At 38.5% G+C, this 25,338-nt stretch overlaps 1 protein-coding gene across 1 annotated transcript in view; it reads left to right on the forward strand.

The window, feature by feature from the left end:
- Positions 1 to 25,338, forward strand: part of NELL2 (neural EGFL like 2) — a 392,904-nt gene that overhangs the window by 193,845 nt on the left and 173,721 nt on the right. The window contains exon 13 of the mRNA XM_010595995.3: positions 17,041 to 17,166. Coding sequence (XP_010594297.2) covers positions 17,041 to 17,166 — 126 coding nt within the window. The remainder of the gene's footprint in view (positions 1 to 17,040; positions 17,167 to 25,338) is intronic.

The raw sequence follows: 25,338 nt of genomic DNA on the forward strand, positions 1-25,338 counted from the left end.
CCTCTCAAGGGTGCACTTCTCTGTAAAAACTCATATTTAAGTCCATTGGAGTTCATGATTTCTTTGGAAGCTTTATAAAAAAGAATAAATTCAGTTATCATTTAGTGATACATCTGTGTGTTAAATAGAGTTAAAAACCACTGCTTTCTTCTCTCTGGGATGAATCGAGAAATTATTCTTGGGATTTTTGATTTATGATTGAATTCTATCATCAGATTTCATACAGAGAGTCTGTTCAATATTCATTCATTCACAATATTTGTCAAGCATGTACTATGTGCTAGGCATATAGTGGGTGTTGGTCATAAGCAAAGCAGTCTAAGCCCCTATTCTCAGAAATCTGACTACTTTCTAGTAGAGGCAACATTTAAGATTTATGCCCTTTTTCCAGATACAGATAAAACGAGGGTCATGATGATTTTATGCTTTGATAAAATAAGTAGTTCTATTTTATACCCTTTGGCAGTTGTTTTCTAAGACCTTAGTATACAATGTGCATGTGGTCCATGGGAGAAGCAAACCAGCAATATGGACCATCACCTGGGAGTTCGTTAGAAATGCAGAACCTCTGACTTTATCCCAGACCTACTCTCACTATATAAACCCACATGCTTCACCCCATCCTTTCTTCCTTCTCCCTTGTCTCCCTCGAATAGACACCCCTCCTTCTAGGAGTAATGAGTCCACCTGGTTACTGAATCTCATTTCTTTCTGCCTTCAGAGGAACCTTTCTCCAGCCCCTCATCTCAGCTAATTTTCAACCTCTTTATCTCTGTTTGCTCCTTCCCATCAACATTTGAATATGCTCGTCTCTTTCTTAACAGCATACACTCAGTGCACCCATTTTTTCATGTCTTACACATTCAAACTACTTAAATCTAGATTCTTTCCCATATCCCTTCCAAACTGTTCTCACCTAGGTCAATGATATCTTCCATATTGAGAAATCAAATGAACACCTTTCAGTCAGTGTCTTACTTGACCAGGCAGCAATTAATTCTATTGATCACTTCTCCTTGAATACTTATTTACCTTGTCTTCATGACTCTTCACTATACGGATCATGGCTCTGAGTTGCAAACAATAGAATCCCTGCTGGCAGTTTAAGTACAAAAGGAACGTATTGAAAGAGCCTCACAGTATCTCTGGGAGGGCTGAAGAACAGGTTTAGGTGATATTCAGCCAAGACAACACCTATCACACCTGAGCATAAATCCCAGACCTCTGCTTCTTGGTGTTAACACCACAACTCATACAAATATCACACATTTTTCACTGATAACACCCAGGACTGCACTCCAGAATCTATGCCACTGTTAACCATCCTGAACGCTGGATATCTCCTCCACTATACTTGCTTCCTTAGTCATCAAGTTCTCTTCTGAATTGAATTTCAGCATTAGTACCCCTGAGCTGATGTCCTAGGTCACAGACCTATATACTAGCTGCTAAGGATGCTGAAAAATTGAATGTGATTTTTATCTTGGGAAGGTAGGAACTCCCCTAAATGTAAATTGTGTGCTCAAGAAGTAATGGGTGGCCATTTTGATCGTTATTTTTCTGCTACCCCTCTGAGCAACTTTTCCCAGTCTCCTTTCTTTACTTGCCTCTTAAATGTTCAAGTTCATCAGAGCTCCATTTTAATTTTTTTCTCTCCATTCTGCACTCTCTTCTTAAGTGATCTTGTCTAGCGCTATGACTTTAATTACCCTCTCTGCTTATGACTTCCAAATCTTTATCTCCATCCAAATCCTCTCTCCTGAGCTATAGACCTACATATCTAAATGGCTTATGACACTTCTACTGAATATGTCATAAACCAAAACCCACTGCTGTCAAGTTGATTCTGACTCATAGCAATCCCATAGGACAGAATAGAACTGCCTCGTAGGGTTTCCAGGGCCATAAATCTTCACAGAAACAGACCACCGCATCTTTCTCCCGCAGAGCAGCTGGTGGGTTTGAACTGCCAGCATTTCGGTTAGCAGCTGAATGCTTAACCACTGAGCAACCAGGTTCCTGGATATGTCATATCAAAACAAAACAAAGCAAGCCCGTGGCTGTCGAGTTGATTCTGACTCATAGTGACCCTATAGACAGGTTAGAACTGCCCCATAGGGTTTCCAAGGAGCAGTTGGTGGATTCACATTGCCAACCTTTTGGTTAGCAGCCATAGCTCTTAACCATTGCACTATCAGGTCTCAACATGTCTAAAACCATACTCCTTTGTAACGCAAATGTATTCCTTCAGTTTCACACACTACAAATTCACTCAGTTGTTCAGGTAAGAAATGAAGATACTATCCTTGAGAACTTCCCTCTCTTATCAGGCATCCAGTCCGTCCCAGAGTGCAATCAAATTTAGCTCCTGATTCTACCATATTCCTTCCTTATTGAACTAGATTATATTGTCACAAACATAGGAACCCAAGGTAGTAAGTGAGTTTCCTCCTAGCTTCCAGTTTTGCTTCTTTCTAGTCCATCTTCTACCCTGAAATTAAAAAAACATGTGCCTAGCAACTCATATTATCATATACTTCTGGTGATCACTCTTGGGGAAACACATACACACCTATAAAAAAAAATAGATGAGTTTATATATGCATAGACTGTCTCTGGAAAGTTGCACAAGAAATTGGTACCAGTGGTTATCTCAGGGATTAGGTACAGGGAACTGAGTGGCTGAAGTTCAACTTACTTTCACTGTACACTGTATTGTATCTATTAAATATTATACCATGTGCACATATGACATATTAAAAAATTCATTAAAGAAACTTCTTTGATTCCCACTGATCCTAGGATAATGTCAAACTCTTGTATGATTTGCAAGACCTCTACATAAAGAGCCCCTACTTACTTCATCAGCCCAGTTGAACATTTTGCTATTCTTTGAGTGTATCGGATCTCTCAATTCCCAGCAATTGCATATAGTTCCCTTGTTTGAAACGCTCTCTCTTTTCCCATCACACCTGGCTAGCTCTACTTCTCCTATAGTACTGTGTTCAGCTGTCATCCTAGAAGCTTGTCTTCCTAGAAGTTTGACTTACCTGCAAGATGAGATTAGGAGCCATCACCTTGGTCCTATCCTTATTAAACTGCCATGACATTGTATTACTATTATTCATCTCCCTTTCCAGAGAGACAAGTTCTGCAAGGACAAATACAGCATCCGCCTTATTAAAAGTTATGCCGTTGGTATCTAACTTAGTACTTTGGGCACAGTAAGAATTCAATAAGTAGTAATTTCATGGCTGAGCTATTCATGCTTATGTTTTTTCCTTAATACCATAAATACTATTTTGTGACCCAAACTCAATCCTGTCTCCAATTTTCCTAGTGCATGTCTCCATATTTTTTTATTTCAATTTAGGAGTCCCCAAACTAGGAATAATTGTATTAAGAGTAGCAAGAAAATTGATGCAATGCTAGAGCTTTCACTTTTCTTAAAGAATGTAGAGTACAATTTGTAATCAATGAAATTAAAAAAAATAAAGGAAACTTATGACCCTTATTTTGAGATGTCAAAAAACCATGTTTCAGTAGTGTATGATGGATATAGTTTTTAATAAATAAAAATTAATAATATTTGGGAAACAAACTCTGTAATACCATTGCTTTTAAAACATATGATTGCTGGCAATTCCTTTGTTAGCTTATTTGTAAATGGCATTTTAATTTATGCTTTACCGATTTTTCACTGAGCAGCCTATTTATACTTGAAAATTTTTAATTTTTTAAAAAAATACTCTTATCTTCCCAAATGTTACTCTCAAATCTCTTTTCAGAATTATATTTCTCAGAACTTAGCCTTTTTCTTGGTATGTAAATTAAGTTATTGATCTCTTTGCCAACTTTACCCAGCCAGTTTTTCACAGCTGGTGGGCCAGTACTTAACAATAACCCATACTGATCTGTGTTATTCTTCAGTATGTGTAGTCTATGCAACTGAGCTGCATGACTTTGAGGTTTTATTGGCTAAGCAAGAAGGCATTAAAGAAAGTGTTCATTAATATGCTAATATAATTCTCTTACAGGGTAAAATTGGGATAAATGCTGTAGGCTTAGAAATATCCCTGCTATCCAAGGTTCTAAGGTGAGGGTAGCTCTGGGATGTGGCAGAGCACGCAAGATAGGGAACCTTATGCCTGAGTGCCCACTACCTCAAAGGTCAGTCTGGAGACAAGTCCCTGAGCCAAACGGAACATTAATTTGGGACCGGGAGTCTGGAAACATTGTTCCAGGTATGACTGCCACTGATTAACTGTGTAAATGGACACTAGAGGGATCTTCCAAAAACACAGATCTGAGTAAATTAATCCCTTCATAAAATGTTTCCCAGTTCACATAGAAAGAATGAAGTCCAAATATTTTAATGTGGCTTATGAAAGCATGATTTGATTCCTACCACCTTTTTAATTTGTCCCTGGATTCTTGTGCCTCCTTTTCTTCAATTGTAAATGGCTGGGGTTAAGTTAGGTGATTTCTAAAGGATCTTTCAGACCTAAAAATCTACGATTCTGAATAATTACAAAGATTGCCTCAGCTTTCAGATAGGATAAAAGGGAATTTATAAATTCCTGCTTCTAAAATAGACCAGCTTGAATTATCCTGGGGCAAGAGACGTTGTTCAAGTTCAAGTTCAAGAAACACAGTTTACTTCTGCTTTTTAAGTTTAGTGGAACGTGACTGTGAACAAAGTCCTGGAGAATCAGCTTCTCCACTGCAACCCTGTACATCTTGCATTCTCTTTGTCAGAATTGTAAAGTTTGAGGATTGTAAAAACCAGTTGCCGTAGAGTCGGTTCTGACTCATGGCGACCCTGTGAGTGTCAGAGTAGAACTGTGTTCCGGAGGGTTTTTGATGACTAATTTTTTGGAAGTAGATCACCAGACCTTTCTTCTGAGGCACCTCTGGGTGTAATCAAATATCCAGCCTTTCAGTTAGCAGCCAAATACCTTAACCATTTGCATCACTCAGGGACTTTTGATGGCTGGGAACAACAACAACAAAAAAACCTATTGCCATCGAGTCGATTCGAACTCATGTTGACCCTGTAGGACAGAGTAGAACTGTCCCACAGGGTTTCCAAGGAGTGCTGGTAGATTCAGCCAAGTTCTTAACCACTGTACCACCAAGGCTTACTGTGACCTTGGGCTGGTAATGACCTAGAAAACATCCAGCCTTCGTTTTATAGGTGGTAAAACTAAGGCCCAGAGAGATGAAATGCCTGTCAGGTTTGTAGTAGGGCCAAGGCTAGAACCCAGGCTTCCTTATCCCGACATCAGTGTTCTTCTACTCTACAAGATTGCGTCACCATGATGGCTCATGTTTGTTGTTCATTTACATAGGCTATGTCTAAGTAAATGCATGGGCATCATGCTGGAAAGACAGTGGGTTCACTCTGCCGAGCTGAGCTCCAGGTCAGACCAGTGTGAATGAGGGTATTGTCCCTTTTCTCCTTCAAGATGAAAGGCCTTGAAGGGATTCATTGATTCATTGAACAGATAATTAATGAGGGTCAGCCATTTTTCTGGACAAGGTCTCTACCTTCCTGAATCTCATATTCCAATGGAAATAGATAGACAGCAGACATATTAATAAACAACTTTAATAGGATACCTTCGGATATTGATAAGTAATATAAAGAAAACAATAAAGGTGTAGCAGAATGAAGTTACTGGGGCTAGGAGATTAGATTTAATAACCACAATGGGCTGCCAGAAGAATGAATAGATCTGCCTTGGAAGAAGTACAGCCAGAATGCTTCTTAGAAATGAGGATACCAAGACTTCATCTCACGTACTTTGGACATGTTATCAGGAGGCTCGGTCCCTGGAGAAGAACATCGTGCTTGGTAAAGTAGAGAGTCAGTGAAAAAGAGGAATACCCTCAACAAGGTGGAATGAAACAGTGGCTATAACAATGGGCTCAAACATAGCATCGGCTGTGAAGATAGTGCAGGACTGGGCAGTATTTCATTCTCTTGTACATAGGGTCACTATGAGTTGGAACCAACCTGACAGCACCTAAGAACAACATCAACAAGGCTCATACCTTCATTAATTCATAAAAGTACCATTACCTCAATTGCACACCTTTACCACCTCCCCTGAAATTTATTTTTCTGTGCCACCTCCCTATTCTCTCCTTCCAAATGTTTTAATGTCTTTATATCACAGCAAAGAAGGTGACTTCCTCTTATTTGTTGGACTTTTAGTGCAGTCACATAGTGTCCCTTATCCCATAACTATATTTCCTTCTTTTCCTGTACAAACTTCAGTCAAATGGATTATTTATTGTTCATCAACGTTTCATGCTTCTGCTGCCCATGCTGCCCATCCTAGCCTTGAATATCTCCAGTATTCCCCTTCATCTTTGAGTATCTTTATTAGCCAAGATAACCCTACGCAGCAGTTCTGCTCTGTCACATGGGGTCACAGTAAGTCAGAATCAACTCAATAGCACCCAGCAACAACGTTTGAAGCTCCCTTCTGTGGCAGCTCCTTCCACCTTTGTGCAGGTCATTCACTTTAATCCTATGTTTTCTTCAAAATCCGCTTTAAGCCCTGCCATGCCATCAAATTTTCCTAGGTTGCCTCTACTCCTAGTCATCAACCTTCCTTTGAACACCAGTCCTTGTAGTGTTATTTTTTGGCACTTAGCATATACTACCTCATACTGTTATTCATGTAACTCTGTCCTGGCTTCTTAATTTCATTATCAAGTTGGAGAGAGAGCAGAGTTATGAAATTATTTATATTTCTAGAACCTAGAAATTCTCAAATGGTTCTGTATTAAAAGCTTCTTAGAACAAGCAGACATTGTGTTTCGTTTTATTTTTTTAATGTTAGTTGCTCCCAATTCAACGCAAATTGTGTATGTTTTTGTTATATTAGGTGTGGCTTGATAACATTATGATTGTTATGTGTCATTTTCTCCAGCTAGAATTTATCTTTGTTGCCTAATACAATACTTGGAGCATAATGCATGCCCATTATATACTTGTTGAATACATGAATAAACAAATGAAGGCTTAAAAATATGACTAAATATCTGAGAGCTTGTAATTTGCTAATGTATACTGTTGGTTTTAAGGAGGAAAGTAGGGGGAGCTATGGTAATATAGTGATCTTGACACTTATTTGACCATGTAATAGTCTGTTTTCAAGGAACCATGAAGCTCTCTTAGAGATAACTGCTCTTTAAAATGCAGTAATGGAATGCTTGCTTAAAACATTAAGGCGTGATGATGATGATGATAATTGATTATTATGATGATATTATTATTTTTTGGATTGTAAGCCCTCTTAGGATAGTAACTTTCTTTGTACCAAATTTGAAAGGGACGTTAAAGGCTACTTGGTCCAGCTATGCACCCTTTACTTGAATCTCTACAACGTGCCTAGCTCATGTTTGAATGCTTCCATTTGGCAGTAAGCTAAGATCTTCTGTGGCAGCTTTTTCCAACTTTGTGCAGCTCTTTCTGCTTAATAGAAAGATATATTGAGGCAAACTCTTTCCCCTGGTATCCCTCTGTGGTTTTAGTTCTACCCCTTAGGGCCATCCATTGATATCTGACCAAGAATCTAGGAAAGAGTCTTGTACATGGAAGACATTCAATAAATGTGTAGAGAGTTGAATTGAATCGTAAGAATTTAAGTCATTAAATTTCTGAATTGGGATTTGGAACTAAAATAAACACTGGACTAAATCTGAACATGATTTTCCACTAGATTACTTTTTAGTCATGCCATTTTTTGTGCCTTTGAGTATCAGCACTGTAAATGGAAATGACATTTATATAGCCTTGCAGTTTTAGTATGAAAATGAAGATCTTTGGGGACTTCTTCCTCAGAAGATAGGGCATGAGAAATCAGAAAAAGCAAGTGGCAATTAGGTATACAGCATTACAATGATATGTTTTGGTGTTTTACTTCTTTCTCCCTTATAACACTGCTCCAAAAAATAAGCCTGGCCTTCTATATCTCTTAGTCATGAAACCAATAGTTTATATCATGCAAAGCATTCAAATTTCTAAAAGGTTTTTCACATTAAATAGCCTCCTTGATTTTGCTTTACAACCTTTCATTGAATTTTTTCTGACAGTATGATAGTTTAAAAGGGAAACATATACAAAAAAATTGGACAGGTTAATGTCCCCCCAACCACCTGGGACGTAGACCCAACAATTAACGTTAAAAGATAGTATTATAGAAGGGCAACTTAACCCTTGTTACAGAAATTATCTCTATTTATCTTTATAAACCAATTATACACTCACTTGCAGCTGTAAATAGGGTCCTATTAACAGAAATAACCCTAATTCACTGACTCCTTTCTCTACTTTCTCCCATAGGCTTTTAATGCTGTAAACATTCGCATCCTTAAAGTATTTTGGGAAGGATCTGGAGTGTTTCACATGTACTTATGAGTTTGATTTGTCATGTTTGATTGATATTCCTGCTGGGGGAGGCTTCAATAGGATAATGTTTTATCTTTGGAGAGTGCTACAGTACCTGCAGGAATCAACACTTGCTCCAGTTGGGACTCATAGTCCTGCCCCAGGCACTGAAGTTGATTCTCTGCCTCTATGATGAACCATGGTCTCTTAACTGGAACTATTCTTGTTTTGAGGTGATGCCATATTGCACTCAGTGTGATTCTTCTCTCTGAGACCAAGGTGTTGTCACTGAGTTGTGTTCTATATTCCTGGGTCTTTCATTCCCAAGGGTAAATTCTTTATCCATTTGTGCACATGGACTTCTTGATGTCCACCCCTCCAGTTTACAAGCTTAAACCTAAGCGACTCCTGCTCTGGCTTTTCAAATAGCTTTCAACGCTCTGCATAACCGTCTCTGAGGGGCTGGGTTAAAGCTCATTGATCCAGCTGAGCACATTAATAATTCCACCTGACTTCTATTATGATCTTAAGATCCTAGAAGTAATTGAGTTTTCATCATATTCCCCTAGAGGGCTTGCAGTTTGATTTTTAGGCTATAATTGAATGTGATATTTTCCTTGTAGACCAGTACAAACATTTAGAAGTAGTGTGGTATCCTGAAAAGACTGTTACACTAGAAGTCAGAAAATCTGAGAACCATTCTTAGATCTCACGGAAATGAGCCTTGAAGTATTTATTCATTCATTCGGTAGCATTTATTAATTCCTATAATGTTGTAGATACTCTACACTAGATTGTGGTTTAAATTTTTTATTGTACACTCAATAATCCTCAACCATTTTAGGCATTAAACCAGGGGTCATTAAAGTATGCCCTGTGGGCCAAATCTGGCCTACCACCTGCTTTTATAGGTTTTTATTGGAACGCTGGCAACTTCCTTCATTCGTACTGTTTATGGCTGCTTTCATGCCACAACGGCAGAGTTGAGTAGTTATGACAGAGATCCTAGGGCACCCAAAACCTAAAATATTTACTATCTGGTCCTTTACAGAAGTATTTTAATGATTTTTTTTTCTACATTAGACTCACCATGGAGAAAATTTAAAAAAAAATTATATATATATTATATGTATTGGAAATCATAAAAAATGAAATAGAATACGTTAGCGGTGATATCCTAGGCATTAAAGAGCTGAAAAGAACTGGTATTGGCCATTTTGAATTGGAAAATCCTATGGTCTACTATGCTGGCAATGACAAATTGAAGAGGAATGGCCTTGTGTTGATCATCAAAAATAACATTTCAAGATCTAGCCCGCAGTACAGTGCTGTCAGTAATGGGATAATATACATTGGCCTACAAGGAAGAACAGTTAATACTACTATTGTTCAGATTTACACAGCAGCCACTAATGCCAAAGATGAAGAAATTAAAGATTTTTACCAACTTCTACGGTCTGAAATTGATCAAACATGTAGTCAGCATGTGCTGATAATTACTGGTGATTGGAATGTGAAAGCTGGAAACAAGGAAGAAGAAACAGGAGTTGGAAAATATGGCCTTGGTGATAGAAACGGTGCCAGAGATCACATGATAGAATTTTGCAAGACCAACGAGTTCTTCGTTACAAATACCTTTTTTCAACAACATAAACTGTGACTATATACGTGTACCTTGTTGGATGGAATACACAGGAATCAAATTGACTACATTTGTGAGAAGAGGTCATGGAAAAGCTCAATATCATACAGAACAAAGCCAGGGGCCGACGGCAGAACAGACCATCAGTTGCTTATATGCATGTTCAAGTTAAGCTGAAGAAAATTAGAACAAGTCCATGAGAGCCAAAGTATGACCTTGAATACTAACAAAAGAAGACCAGTTAAGTTGTGGAATGACATGAAGGACATCATATATGAAGAAAGCAAGAGCTCATTAAAAAGACAGGGAGGAAAGAAAAGACCAAAGTGGTTGTCAGAGAAGACTCTGAAACTTACTCTTGAATGTAGAGTAGGTAAAGCAAATGGAAGAAGTGATGACGTAAAAGATCTAAACAGAAGGTTTCAAAGGGCAGCTTGAGAAGACAAAGTATTACAATGAAATGTGAAAAGACCTAGAGTTAGAAAACCAAAAGGGAAGAACATACTCAGAATTACTCCAGCTGAAAGAATTGAAGAAGAAATTCAAGCCTCAAGTTGCAATATTGAAGAACTCCAACAGCAAAATATTAAATGACACAGGAAGCATTAAAAGAAGATGGAAGGAACATACAGAGTTACTGGACCAGAATGAATTGGTCGACATTTAACCATTTCAGGAGGTAGTATATGTTCAAGAACCAGTGATACTGAAGGAAGAAGTCCAAGCTATACTGAAGGCATTGGTGAAAAACAAGCCTTCAGGAACTGACGGAATACCAACTGAGATGTTTCAACAAACTGATACAGTGCTGGGAGTGCTCACTCTTCTATGTCAAGAAATTTAGAAGACTACCTGACCAACCGACTGGAGGAAACTCGACGGCCCCTAACAACAACAGCAACAAATATATATATATATATATACATATATATATGACAACTTTGCTTTTTAACGCTTAAAAGAGGTCTGTTGCAGCACATTTGGACTATGCAATACGTCCTTTGATTGCTTGACTGCTGCTTTCATGGGCGTCAATTGTTGCTCCAAGTAAAATGAATTCCTTGACAAATTCAGTCTTTTCTCTGTTTATCATGATGTTGCTTATTGGTCCAGTTGTGAGGATTTTTATTTTCTTTATGTTGAGGTGTAATTCATACTGAAGTCTGTCGTCTTTGACCTTCATCAGGAAGTGCTTCAAGTTCTCTTCACTTTCAGCAAGCAAGGTTGTGTCATCTGCATATAGCAGGTTGTTAATAAGTCTTCCTCCAATCCTGATGGCGAGGTCTTCTTCATATAGTCCAGCTTCTCGGATTATTTGCTTAGTATATAGACTGAATAGGTATGGGAAAGGACATTTTGCTGATGAACACCTTTCCTGACTTTAATCCATGCAGTATTCCCTTGTTCTGTTTGATCGACTGATTATTCATCTATGTACAGGTTCCTCATGAGCACAATTAAGTGTTCTGGAATTCTCATTCTTTGCAATGTTATGATCCACAGAGTCGAATGCCTTTGCACAGTCAGTATAGCACAGGTAAACATCTTTCCGGCATTCTCTGCTTTCAGCCAGGATCCACCTGACATCAATAATGATATCCGTGATTCCATGTCCTCTTCTGAATCCAGCTTGAATTTCTGGCAGTTCCTTTTGATAATACTGCTGAAGCCACTTTTGAATGATCTTCAGCAAAATGTTACTTATGTGTGATACTAATGATATCGTTCAATAATTTCCACATTCCGTTGGAACACTTTTCTTCGGAATAGGCATAAATATGGATCTCTTCCAGTTGATTGTCCAGGTAGCTGTTTTCCAAATTTCTTGGCATAGACAAGTGAGCACCTCCAGTGCAGCATCTGTTTATTGAAACATCTCAATTGATATTCCATCAGTTCCTGAAGGCTTGTTTTTCACCAATGCCTTCAGTATAGCTTGGACTTCTTCCTTCAGTATCACTGGTTCTTGATCATATACTACCTCCTGAAATGGTTAAATGTCGACCAATTCATTTTGGTCCTGTGACTCTGTATATTCCTTCCATCTTCTTTTTTTTTTTTTTTAAATTTTTATTGTGCTTTAAGTGAAAGTTTACATATCAAGTCAGTCTCACACAAAAACTTATATACACCTTGCTACATACTCCCAATTACTCTCCCCCTAATGAGACAGCCTGCTCCCTCCCTCCACTCTCTCTTTTTGAGTCCATTTTGTCAGCTTCTCACCCCCTCTACCCTCTTATCTCCCCTCCAGGCAGGAGATGCAAACATAGTCTCAAGTGTCCACCTGATCCAAGAAGCTCAGTCCTCACCAGCATCTCTTTGCAACCCATTGTCCAGTCCAATCCCTGTTTGAAGAGCTGGGTTTGGGAATGGTTCCTGTCCTGGGCCAACAGAAGGTCTGGGGGTCATGACCACCAGGGTCCTTCTAGTCTCAGTCAGACCATTAAGTCTGGTCTTTTTATGAGAATTTGGGATCTGCATCCCACTGCTCTCCTGCTCCCTCAGGGGTTCTCTGTTGTGTTCCCTGTCAGGGCAGTCATCGGTTGTAGCCAGGCACCATTTAGTTCTTCTGGTCTCAGGATGATATAGTCTCTGGTTTATGTGGCCCTTCCTGTCTCTTGGGCTCCTAATTACCTTGTGTCCTTGGTGTTCTTCATTCTCCTTTGCTCCAGGTGGGTTGAGACCAATTGATGCATCTTAGATGGCCACTTGCTAGCATTTAAGACCTCAGACGCCTCTCTCCAAGGTGGGATGCAGAATGTTTTCTTAATAGATTTTATTATGCCAGTTGACTTAGATGTCCCCTGAAACCAATGTCCCCCAAACCCCTGCCCCTGCTACACTGGCCTTTGAAGCATTCAGTTCATTCAAGAAACTTTTTTGCTTTTGGTTTAGTTCAGTTGTGCCGACCTCACCTGTATTGTGTGCTGTCTTTCCCTTCACCTAAAGGAGGTCTTGTCTAGTATCTAATTAATGAATTCTCCTCTCCCACTCTCCTTCCCTCCCCCCTCTTATAACTATCAAAGAATATTTTCTTCTCTGTTTAAACTATTTCTTGAGTTCTTATAATAGTGGTCTTATGCAATATATGTCCTTTTGCAACTGACTAATTTCACTTGGCATAATGCCTTCCAGATTCCTCTATGTTATAAAATATTTCACAGATTCATCACTGTTCTTTATCGACGTGTAGTATTCCATTGTGTGAATATACCATAATTTATTTATCCATTCAGCCATTGATGGGCACTTTGGTTGCTTCAATCTTTTTGCTATTGTAAACAGTGCTGCAGTGAACATGGGTGTGCATATATCTGTTCATGTGAAGGCTCTTATTTCTCTAGGATATATTCCAAGGAGTGGGATTGCTGGATCGTATGGTAGTTCTATTTCTAGTTTTTTAAGGAAGCACCAAGTTGATTTTCAAAGTAGTTGTACAATTTTACATTCCCACCAGCAGTATATGAGTGTTCCAGTCTCTCCACAGCCTCTCCAGCATTTATGGTTTTGTGTTTTTTGGATTAATGCCAGCCTTGTTGGAGTGAGGTGGAATCTCATTGTAGTTTTGATTTGCATTTCTCTAATGGCTAATGATCGTGAGCATTTCCTCAAGTATCTGTTAGCTACCTGAATGTCTTCTTTAGTGACGTGTCTGTTCATATCTTTTGCCCATTTTTTAATTGGGTTATTTGTCTTTTTGCTCCTTCCATCTTCTTTTGATGCTTCTTGCATCATTTAATATTCTGCCATTGGAATTTTTCAATGTTGAAACTCGAGACTTGAATTTTTTCTTCAGTTCTTTCAGCTTGAGTAATTCTGAGTGTGTCCTTCCCTTTTGGCTTTCTAATTCTAGGTCTTTTCACATTTCATTGTGATTCTTTGTCTTCTCAAGCTGCCCTTTGAAATCTTCTGTTCAACTCTTTTACTTCATTTCTTCCTGTTGCTTAGCTACATTCGAGAGCAAGTTTCAGAGTCTCTTCTGACATATTTTGGTCTTTTCTTTCTTCCCTGTCTTTTTAATGACCTCTTGCTTTCTTCATGTATGATGTCCTTGATGTCGTTCCACAACTTGTCTGGTCTTTGTATATATATAAACGCTGTTGCCATCGAGTCAGTTCCGACTCTACCCTATAGTATGGAGTAGAACTGCCCCGTAAGGTTTGCAAGAAGGGGCTGGCTGATTTGAACTGCCTATCTTTTAGTTATCAGCTGAGCTCTTAACCAGTATATATATAGCCCTGGTGGTGCAGTGATTAAAATGATCAACTACTAACTGAAAGGTCAGTGGTTCAAAACTGCCAGGAGCTCTGTGGGAGAGAGATGTGGCAGTCTGCTTCTGTAGAGATTTACAGCCTCAGAAACCCTGTGGGGTTGCTATGAGTCAGAATGGACTCGACAGCAGTGGATTTGCTTATATGTATAAAAATGATAATTATATATATGTATGTATGTATATATATTTCATGCTTGGCAGAGTACAGGGTCAGCGGAAAAGAGGAAGACCCTCAAAGAGGTGGACTGCCACAGTGGCTGCAACGATGAGCTCAAGCATAACAACGATTGTAAGGATGGCGCAGGACCGGGCAGTGTTTCGTTCTGTTGTGCATAGGGTGGCTATGAGTCAGAACCGACTCGACGGCACCTAACAACAACATATATATATATATATATATATATATATATATATATATATATGTGTCCTGTGTTCCAACCCAGACAATTACATCAGAATTTGGAGTGGGGTTTTGGTCCAACAACCAGTGTTTTTTTTTTTTTTTTAAAGCATCTTAGATTAATATAATGTGCAGCCATAGTTAAGCAACACTAATAGATAATCTCTGCTCTTGAGATGTATGTATATAGTTTATTTGGGAGAAAGAAGCTTACAAAAATTAATAAAAGTACAATTGTTACATCTATATGGAAATATTTATAAAATTCCAAGGTAGCACTTCATAGGAAGCATTTTACTTCATTAGAGAAGTTTTCAAGGAGGTCTGGTGGCACAATGGTTAAGTGCTTGGCTATTAACTGAAAGATTGGTGATTCGAACCCACCAGCTGCTTCAAGGGAGAAAAGACCTGGTGATCTTCTCCCATAAAGATGCCAATCTAGGAAAGCTTATAGGGGCGTTCTACTCTATCCTATATTGTCACTGTGAGTCAGAATCAGCTTGACAGCATACAATAACAACAACAGCGTAGTTTTCACAAGAAGGACATTTAAACAAAATCTTGAAGGATGAATTCACTGGTTTACAAGACTACTGGGGTGGCGGTGAAAGAAGTAGTTACAAGTAGAAAGAATAGCATATGCAAAGGCATGTATGGCCCATTCAAGAATGATCAGAGGCTCAGTGTGGCCAGAACACTGAAAGGGGAGATGGAAGTGCAGTCATAGAATGTAAAACCAAAAAGAAAACCAAACCTGTTGCCGTCGAGTCGATTCTGACTCATAGCAACTCTGTAGGATAAAGTAAAACTTCCCCATAGGGTTTCTAAGGTTGTAATCTTCATGGAAGCAGACTGCCATGTCTTCCTCTCGTGGAGTGGCTGGTGAATTCCAACCCCCTTTTTTTTGTTCAGCAACTGAGTGCTTAACCACTGCATCACCAGGGCTTCTTATAAAATATAAAGCTAGAGAAATAAGGGCCAAACTGTGAAGGGCTTTGCAGGCCGGGATAAGAAGTTTGAAATTTATTGTGTTGACTGTGGGGAAGAATGGAAAATTGAGGTTCTCTGAGCCTCAGTTTTTCCAAATTTAAAATAAGGTGTTAGCTCAGATGATGCCAAGAGCTGTATAGCTGTAAAACATAGATTCCTGGGATGTGTCAGTTCCACTTTTGATGCCCCCGGCACTGGAACTATGATTGAGGTTTGTTATGGATTGAATTGTGTCCCGGTTATGGCATAACAGGATCCCTGTAGTGGTGGGTTACCTGCCAGCTCCTATAGCTGTTCCATTTCTCTTCATAGTACAGTTAAGGTCAGTGTTACCTTGTCGGGAGCATTTTATCAAATCACAGGGATTTGAGAAAGCAAATGTCTAGAGGAGAAATATCTTGTCTGGTCATTGCATCAAGGCACTTAGAAAACAGTCTTACATGATGATAGAATACCAGTGAGATACCTCATGTTCTACGCAGAGAGGTGCTGTAAAATGGGGACAGCTTTATTGTCAAAATTCACATTCTTCACAATTAATACTAGTGCCTCTTATGTCTTAGCATCTGTAAGTCTTTATACTAGAAATTTGGTGTATGAATCACCTCAGCAGATCTTCAACATAATGTCTTATTTTACAATATTAAAACTTCTCATCTATATCAGTTTGCTACATTGTAATTTAATCTCTGTTCAGACGCTTACTGAGTTTGCTATGTCTCTACTTTTATCCCTAATAAATTACATTGTTATTGGCTTTATATCTTTAAGTGAAGTTATTCAAGTTCTGGTGTATATTGAATACATTACTTATCTCTTGCAGGGTCTCCTGAAGTGTGCAGAATAGGTGGTGAATCAAAAAATAATATATTGTAGGCTCAGTAGTGTCAGCCAAACGAAATGACTCAAATATATATATCTTCCAGCTTCTACAGTTATCAACTGATGGCCCTCTTGTTTTATACTATGAAGCTTCTGAGATACTAAGGCAGCTGAGTCGGTACATTCTGATCCATTTTATCAAACGCAGGTAGATGAATGCACTGAAAATTTCAAAAGGTATTTTGAGTGATGCAAGTTGAAATAGACAGGCCTCTTTGAAACTACAGCAAGAACTGTTGGGAAAAGCTCGTATAGTTTCTGTCATTTGAACAACATTCTGTCGTTTGAAAACATATTCAAAACATCCTATTAAAAGAGATGTTTTGAATGTATTTTTCAAATGCTATTAAATTAGTAACTATTCCTCTCTCCACTAAAGGCAAATTATAGGGAAACTCTAGTATATTGGCCACTGTTGACCCTTTGGCCCTACTTTTTCTCCCCAGACATTGATGAATGTGCGGAAGGGCGCCATTACTGCCGTGAGAATACAATGTGTGTCAATACCCCAGGTTCTTTCATGTGCATCTGCAAAACTGGATACATCAGAATTGATGATTATTCATGTACAGGTAAGTGGAGGCTATTTATAAAATAAAATCTTTCTATGCGTTAAGTTTACTTTTAAACTTTTCTTTTGACTGTTTTTTTTTTTTTTTTCTAACAGTATTCTAAAAATACTCCCTTGTAACAAAACATGTCTTAAGCAAAAGCACATCTTGATTCGGTAGTTAATCCTGAATCTGTGCTAAGGAAAGGAATACCTGGCTGTTCTGGATCAGCTTTGTATCTCCTGTTCGGAACACAAAGACAAATTAAATAACTAGATTAATATTGTACTACATTTATATTTTTAAACTATACTCAAAACTTGTGTTAATAGTAAATATGAGAAACAACCCCTAAAAACATTTATATTATGGTAGATTTTTGAATAATGAATAATGACATAAATCCTGTGATGAGTTGTTTTTTTTCAGAAATAGTTTTTTGGGGTGCTAGTAATATTAAAGAGAATTGAAATTCTTCACACCTCTGAAAAGTACATTTTTCTATATCAGTAGTTTCAGTAAGCCTGAGTTCCAGTTTAATGGCGAACAACAACAAAAACAATCTAAGATAAAACTATCGTACCTCAGAAAGTGATATTTTATGATGTGCTCATTAAAAATAAGAGAGCTGGCAATTTTCAAGGGGTCTGCTGATTCTTTGGGATTAGAGATTTAAAAAGCTTTGTATGTTTTAATACTTCGTAGTGATATTTTTGTGTTTCTTATACCCTTAAAAAGTGTTAAAGATTTTACGTAATAGTATGTGATACACAATTTGGTCTAGTGTTGAGTAGGGATTGTTTCTTTAGGACAGTGTATTTTCAAGAGATTCATTTCCATTCTGAGTCTGTCTGTCGGGTGTAAATCCATGAGATGGTTTAGTTTTCATCCATTACAGAGAATCTTCTGCTTTGGCGTTGTATCTCCCAGTGCATTTTCCTTCCAGACAAAATCCCACAAATTACTGTTTGTTTTTGACTACTTAGGGAGAATTTTCCCTTAGGATTCCAAAGTATCTAATGATATAAATGAAGTATCCCCTTGCAAAAATGCTAAGGAAGGCCTAAATCACTATAAAGAAAACCTGTTCAGGCCAAGCTTTTTGTGCCTATAGAAGGAGCCAAGAATTTCAAGACCTGGCAGATGATGGGATATATCTTCTTAACGAGGCCCCGGCATTTCCAACTAGCACCACTTATTTCCGTGTTTCCACTTGAAGAAGAGAAACTTTCTTGCCCTTAAATTTCCTGTCTACTAAGACTAGGTATACAAATTTGAGAATTTATATCTGTACACAAAAGTCAGATTTTCTAGAGAATATGAGTAGCTTTTCATTTTGCAGTCCTGATTCAGGTGATCATTGCCAAAAGTTATCTTTATAATAGACCATGTAGGGTCAGCACATATTCAGAGTTTAGTAAAGGAAATGAATGTTTAAATTTCACCTCTTTAGAACTTTCTTTCCTACAATTTGATATTAGCTTTTATATAAAAGAATTGCTTTGTCAAAAGCCTGGAAGAAATGACTCTTCTCAGGGGGGTTTGCCTTGCGGCTGAAGGCATCTAGGCTGTACCATCTCAAGAATGCGTACAAGACCAGAGCAGGACTTTGTTTCTTTGATAAAGACTGGAATTTATTTTCCCTCAATTCTTATAACAGACATCTACATACTTGAAGTAGAAGGAATTCCAGAATAAATGCCTGGACACCACTGACAAGCCTTTCCCTGATGTTTGTGGCTGAGCTCTTAGAGTTCAGAATTTAGTTTGCTTCTGTACTTCTGCCCTGTTTCTTGTTGAAGAGCCTCCCCCCAACAAAACTTTACAAACTGACGCTGTCAACACTGTACCCAGCAGACTCTCAAAGCTGCTTACCCCATCTGAAAACTAATCATAGGCATTCTAATTTAAAGACGAATCCAAGAGCAATACACTTTATAGTCAGGAGCTTTGATCAATAAAAGAAGCCTTTTTTGCTTTTATAACCCTGTAGCTCTGGCATAGAAATTATGTATGTTACAGAGTAATTACCTTCTGTAGTTGGTAGAATTGCACAGCTTTTCTTTCAGTTTCAGATGATGATTTGAGTTATGTTTTCCCCCGATCGTAAAATTTTGGATGGAAGAATTCTTAAAGAAAATCTAGTTCAATCCCCTCCCTTTCACAAATGAGGAAACTGAGGCTCGAACAGATTAGTTCCCTTAACCAAGGTCACACAGTTAGTGAAAGGCAAAATGGGTGCCATAAAACAAGCCTCCTTACTCTTAGTTCTTAGCTATTCACCGTCTAATTTGCAACTATATAAAAATAAGTAAAGCAAAAAGATTCATATTTTATGTAGAAATACATTATTCAATTTATAATGTTCTGTAATTAAACTGACTTTCATATAGATTATTGCAGCTCATTAGCTTCAACTCCAAGAGAAAATTTTCCCCTACAAATCTTTTAATAATAATCTTAAATCAGAAGTCAGTAGAAGAAATATAAATCACTGTTATCTGGCCTCTGACTCTATTAGACAGTTGAACTAATGACTCACTTGTAACATTTGTACAAATAACACAGCAGTTTATACGCTTCTAAGCTCATTAAAATAATTTTCCTCCTGGTGAGGGTGTTATTTTTTTTCCTCCTAATTAATGTTTCATGATTTTTCTCCTCTTTACATTCTTTTCTATACTCATAGAGGAAAGCCTGAGTGTAGATAAGGAAAGAAAGAGAGAAAGGAGGGAGAAAAGGGAAAAGAGAAAACGGAAAGGAAAAGAGTTGGATTCATATGAGCCAGGATGTTGGAAGCCCATTTATTATTATCTCTGGTTGAGAAATAACTCAATTTTTATGCATAACAAAGTTCCTAGATTATTTACTGGGGCTAATGGCTTTCTTGGATCACTCACATAAGCATTAATTAAATTGGGAAAATCTTCAGTGTTACTGGGCTTCTCTTCTTAGAATTGGCCTTGTGTTAAAGACAAGGAAGAAAACATCTCCAGAAATGAAGATGGAACCAAGAATGCTGATTTTGGAATTATCAAATGATAAGCATCTTCTGAGTGAAGAAGCTCTCATTTCAAACTTAAGAACTTAAACTGATTATTACAATAAAAAAGACTTCTGATTCTTCCTCTCTGTTGATGAGCTTGTTATCTTCATACTTTTCTGTGACCTTTTAAAGTGAGGACAGGAAAACGAGAAGAGTAGACAGAAGGAGTGGATATGTTCCTGCCAGGCTAATGGCCTTGCCCAATTCAGGGAGTAAATTGATCCTTTAGGCAGTGGTTCTCAGATGAGGATGTTTTTGCCATCTTCCCCCAGAGGTCATTTGACCATGTCTGGAGACATTTTGGGGCTGTAATAACGTGGGGGGGTATGTTACTGTCATCTGGTGGGTATAAGTCAGGTATGCTGCTAAGCATCTTATAATGTACAGGACAGGCTTCTTCAGCGAAGAATTATATGGCCCAAAATATCAATAGTGCCACAGCTGAGAATCCTTGCTTTAGAATCATCCATGCAAAATTTTAAGATGCATAATTCCTTAGTTTTCCCTGTTTCCCTTCCATTAGGCCCATAGTGATGTCTTCTCTTACTCACTTCTTATGGTACTTAGTATCATTTTATTGTCCTCTGACTACAAAATCTACTCTACCTTTTCTCCTCAAAAACCACTCTTAACCTAGGGAAATGATTCTCCGATGGTAAACCTGGAGGCCTCAGCCAAGAAGGCAGAGGGGATTTCTTAGGGCCTTTCAAATTATACTACTCCGTTCCCTGCTCAACATGGTTCTCCTGACGCTGCCTGGTATTCCAGGGCTTTCTGATTCTGGCTTTGGTCTATGTCACGTATCACAGGAGGTCCATAAAGTGTCTAAGCACATATGGACTCTACCAGATACTTGAACTTTGTTATCATTAATCAAGGAACCTCCTGTAGTGTTTCCCCAAGGAACTTTCATTTCTGAAAGTACTCAACTTTTTATAGATATTGAATGTTCCTACTGCTTACATTTTATGGTCTTTTCCTTGTGGTCACTTCTTTTTCTCTAACGTGTTCAATAGTGACTTTTTTTCCTCCATCATCACTAGCATCCTGTTTGTCAGACTCATTTAGTTTGAGGATTATGGAGATATACTTGTGGCTTTTATGATGGTATTAAGTTTTTGTCACTTTTCTTTATTACTGTTGGTTCCTAGCATTTCAAAGAATCTTGGATGCTATTGCCATGTACAGAAGGTTTCAGAGAACTATTTACTAGTGGGCAACGAAGGCAAGGATTTTAAGCCACTTGCAACCCATGCATGCCCCTTCCTCAGATAGCTGCTTCGTGTGTGTTTCTTTAAAGCTCCATATAAATGATGCTAGAAGAGGTAATTTCCTTATGATCTAAAGAAATAATATTTCAGAAAGGCTGCAGTGACAGTATTTCTTTATATTCTGTCTTCTTCCGACAAGAATTTAAATTGAAGCTGGTCACATGTTGTATGGGTGGGCAGTAATCAGCTATTAAATAAGAGCTCTTGATTCATTTATAAGAACTACAAGTCCTTGCCCTGAGATAATCTTTAAATTTTAAACCTTAAACCAGAACTATCCCCTGAAGTCTTCTGTGAACCAAAAAATAGCTTATCTTAATTAGTAAAGTACATCTGCTTTGAGCATTGTGTGCTTTTAAAGAACTATCTATGTGAGATCAAATTGACAATGGTAACTCAAAAGGATGGATGGGAAGCATAGGGGGCAGTGAGTTTAAGATAATAAAAACAAAATCTGTTGCCCTTGAGTCAATGGCAACCCATGGCGACTGTGTAGGACAGAGTAGTACTACCCCATAGGGTTTCCAAGGAACAGCTGGTGGATTTGAACTGCCAACCTTTTGGTTAGCAACCATAGCACTTAAATCTTTTGCCACCAGGGCTCTTTAAGACAATGGTGGTGGAATAATTTGGAAAAGAACAGCGAGAATAGTAGCTCAGCTTGAAGACTGTAACCAATGGCACTGAATTGTACATGTGGAAATTGTTGAAATGGTATATCTTTGGCTGTGTATACTTGCACCAAATAAAACGTTAAAAAAAAAAATCACAAGTACAGAGTAAGACAGCTGAATCAGAGTGTGTGTATGTGTGTACGGTGTACCATAACAATTACTGGTACATACATGGTAAGGGAAGAAAGAATACTGGGGGCAATGGCAGAGAGGATAGAATGCCAGCAACCACAGAGCAGAGGAACGACAAAGAATAGGCAGTGAAAAATATGCATATCAACTTTAACAAACAGTTTCTAAATAAACAAGATGATTTTAGTTGTAAAATATTTTTATCTGGGCACGTTATCTTTAGTATAATGCCTAGCACAGGAGAAACATTTAAAAAATGTTAGCTGCTATTATTATTATATTATTAGACAAACTATTCTCATGAGGAAATGTCATATTACTCTGGGATCCTTTCAGCTGGGCACTTTTGTCTGGTTACTTTTTAACTTACTCATTAATTTTCATCAAATGGATAGCTTTGTTTGAGCAAGGGACACAATGTATTATTGTTTATTCAACTGTACTTAATGTGTACCTGTGAACAGGGGCTTAGAAAAGGAAAGGAAACTTGGTGTTACTGAATACACTATCTCTGGAAGTTAGAAAAACTCCTTCAGTGGAGGATTTGTCGTTCTTTGGAGGGTGGAGGAGGCTCCTGTTGTTCTTGCGAGTGAGCATTAGATTGTGATACCCCAGGAATTAGATGGGTGCAACCAAGGCCTTACTGTGGATACTAATCTTCCCAGACTAAAGAATATGGCCTGTAAAGAATCAGTCAGCCTGGTGAGTTCTCAAGCACAGGAGATTTTATGAGCCTGGGTGCTTTTATGTGGATTTCTTTTCTAAAGAATCACAATGAGACACTCAGACAATCCTACCATCTGGCCACTAGTTGCCATGACTATTGGGAAAGACTTTTGCATTTTTATGAACAACTACTTCAACTTTTCTTTCCTGGAATCAGCAATGCAAAATTTAACAAAATGATGGTATATGTCATCCTTTTTATAAAACATGAAAATCAGATGTTAGGTTTTAAAATTTGAAATATGGGCCCTAAAGCTAAAAGATGCTTCATTCATTTCCTATTGCATATTATTATGATGTTTAGCTATCATTAAGTATTTGAAAATATAAACATGATTGCAAATGCAAATTAAAATACCAAGCTTCAGGACTCAAAGAATTAATGATGAAAACTATTTTTAAACAATTAAGGAAGCATCTCTCAAAGAGTGTGCACTGTGGTTCCTGGGAAGGGTTAATGTTTAGCAAACTTCGGGACACATTTAGAAAACTTGCAGAGAACAGAAGTGAGACGTGTCTGCAGAGTCAGTGAGGAGGCCAAGGCAATGTGCTTATCTCTTTTCTGAAACACATATGTGCATGCATACAATTAGCAGTCAGCTCAAAATGGAATGGGCTTAAAGGCTCAGGGAGCTGGAATTGCCTTTTTAAAGATGAAAAGCTTGGAAATGAGTCTGCCTTATCTGAATCTGTCAGTGAGTGGGAGAAGCACATCAGCTCCAATGTCGTGGTTTCCAGGCCCTTTATGCAGCCTGTCAGCGCAGCTGTTGTATCCACGTACAACCTCCAGCCCGGCAGTGGTTTGATCATCAGAGCACCCAGTAGTATGTGTTCATGCAAGCCAGCCTCTATTCCAGCTCACCCAAGCACTGAGAAGTTGGGAGCTGCCTTGTTAGCAAGCCTCACCTGCTTTGATGTGGTTAGTCAGTAAAACCAAATTCACCTTTGTTCCATGTGGATGTATTATTTGAGTTTAATTTTGAGATTTTTATATGAAAAGCATAGTGTTGAAAACTCATGTAGGGGAATAAAAAGATTATATATGCCAGGAGTGTAATAATAGTGGTGTCTTAGCAACAGACACCTGTAGAGACAGGATTACAGAAGTTTAAGCTCAACAGATGCCTTTCATTTCATTTCTTGATTGTTGGCTTTGACGTGCTAGCCAGAATGAAAGTTTGACCTTCTTTATGCCTCCTTACTATTCGAGTGCCCCATGGAACAGGGTTCATCTGCTTCTGCTGCTGATCTAATCTAAGAGTGGACGTGTAACCTCCCAGTGACATTCTCTCAGCTTGATGCTCACCTTCCCTCCACATGCCCCCAGCCCTTGCTGCCTCTGCAGTGTCACATCTGCCTCTGCAGTGTCACATCCAGGTCAAGGGTTTTTGGGTCTTGAGGGTGAGTTTCTTCTCTCAAATCAGAAGCTTTGTCTCTCTTGTGTGCTTCTGCTAGGGTGAGGCAGACAGCCACACGACTGCTGGGATCCTGCTTTCTGCTGTCTGTTGCCACCTGTTTTAGTGATTGTGATTAGTACTTTCTTCATATAACTTCTGATACCAAAGAAAAGGTTTCCTTTTGCTTAAACAAAATTCTTTTTCATCAAAGTGAATGGCATTGTATTATTTATCTATTGCTGCATATACATCATCCCAAACCCAGCAGCCTAAACCACACGTATTTATTATCTCACAGTCTGTGGGTCAGGAATTCATTCAGGCACGGCTTAGCTGGGTCCTCTGCTTCTCTCTCAAAAGGCTGCAATCAAGGTATCATGCAGGGCTGGGGAGGGATTCATTTCCAATCTCACCTATGTGGTTGTTGACAGAATTCAGTACCTTAAGGGTTGTTGGACTGAGCGCTGCAGGTCCTCCCTGGCTGTTAATTATAGAGTGCCCTCAGCTCCCAGCCGTGAGGGCCTCTCTGACATGGCAGCTTGCATCCTCAAGGCCAGCAGGCAGGATGGAGGTTACCACCTTTTGTAGTAGTCTTACTTTTGCTGTAGCTTGTTGGTTAGAAGTAAGTCTCTAGGTCCAGCCCACACTAAAGGAGAGGTTATTGCACAAGGGTGTGAATACCAGGAAGTAGAGATCCTTGGGGACCATATTAGAAGCTACCAACCACAGACAATGAATATTACGTATAGTTAACCAAACCACTGCAGCGAATACTGCCAAACAGCACCAGTTTGAAGAATAAAAATAGAGAGAATAGTAAAAATGTATTGCATAAGAACTGTGTGTGGGCGTGAACTCATGAGATGTCCCAGATTTCTTTCACTTTTCTTTACACCAACCCTTGAATATAGGAGCATGGTAAGGTTACTGTTGCATTTAATAGATGG

Source organism: Loxodonta africana, chromosome 4, assembly GCF_030014295.1.
Source record: "Loxodonta africana isolate mLoxAfr1 chromosome 4, mLoxAfr1.hap2, whole genome shotgun sequence".
Classification (NCBI taxonomy): domain Eukaryota; kingdom Metazoa; phylum Chordata; class Mammalia; order Proboscidea; family Elephantidae; genus Loxodonta; species Loxodonta africana.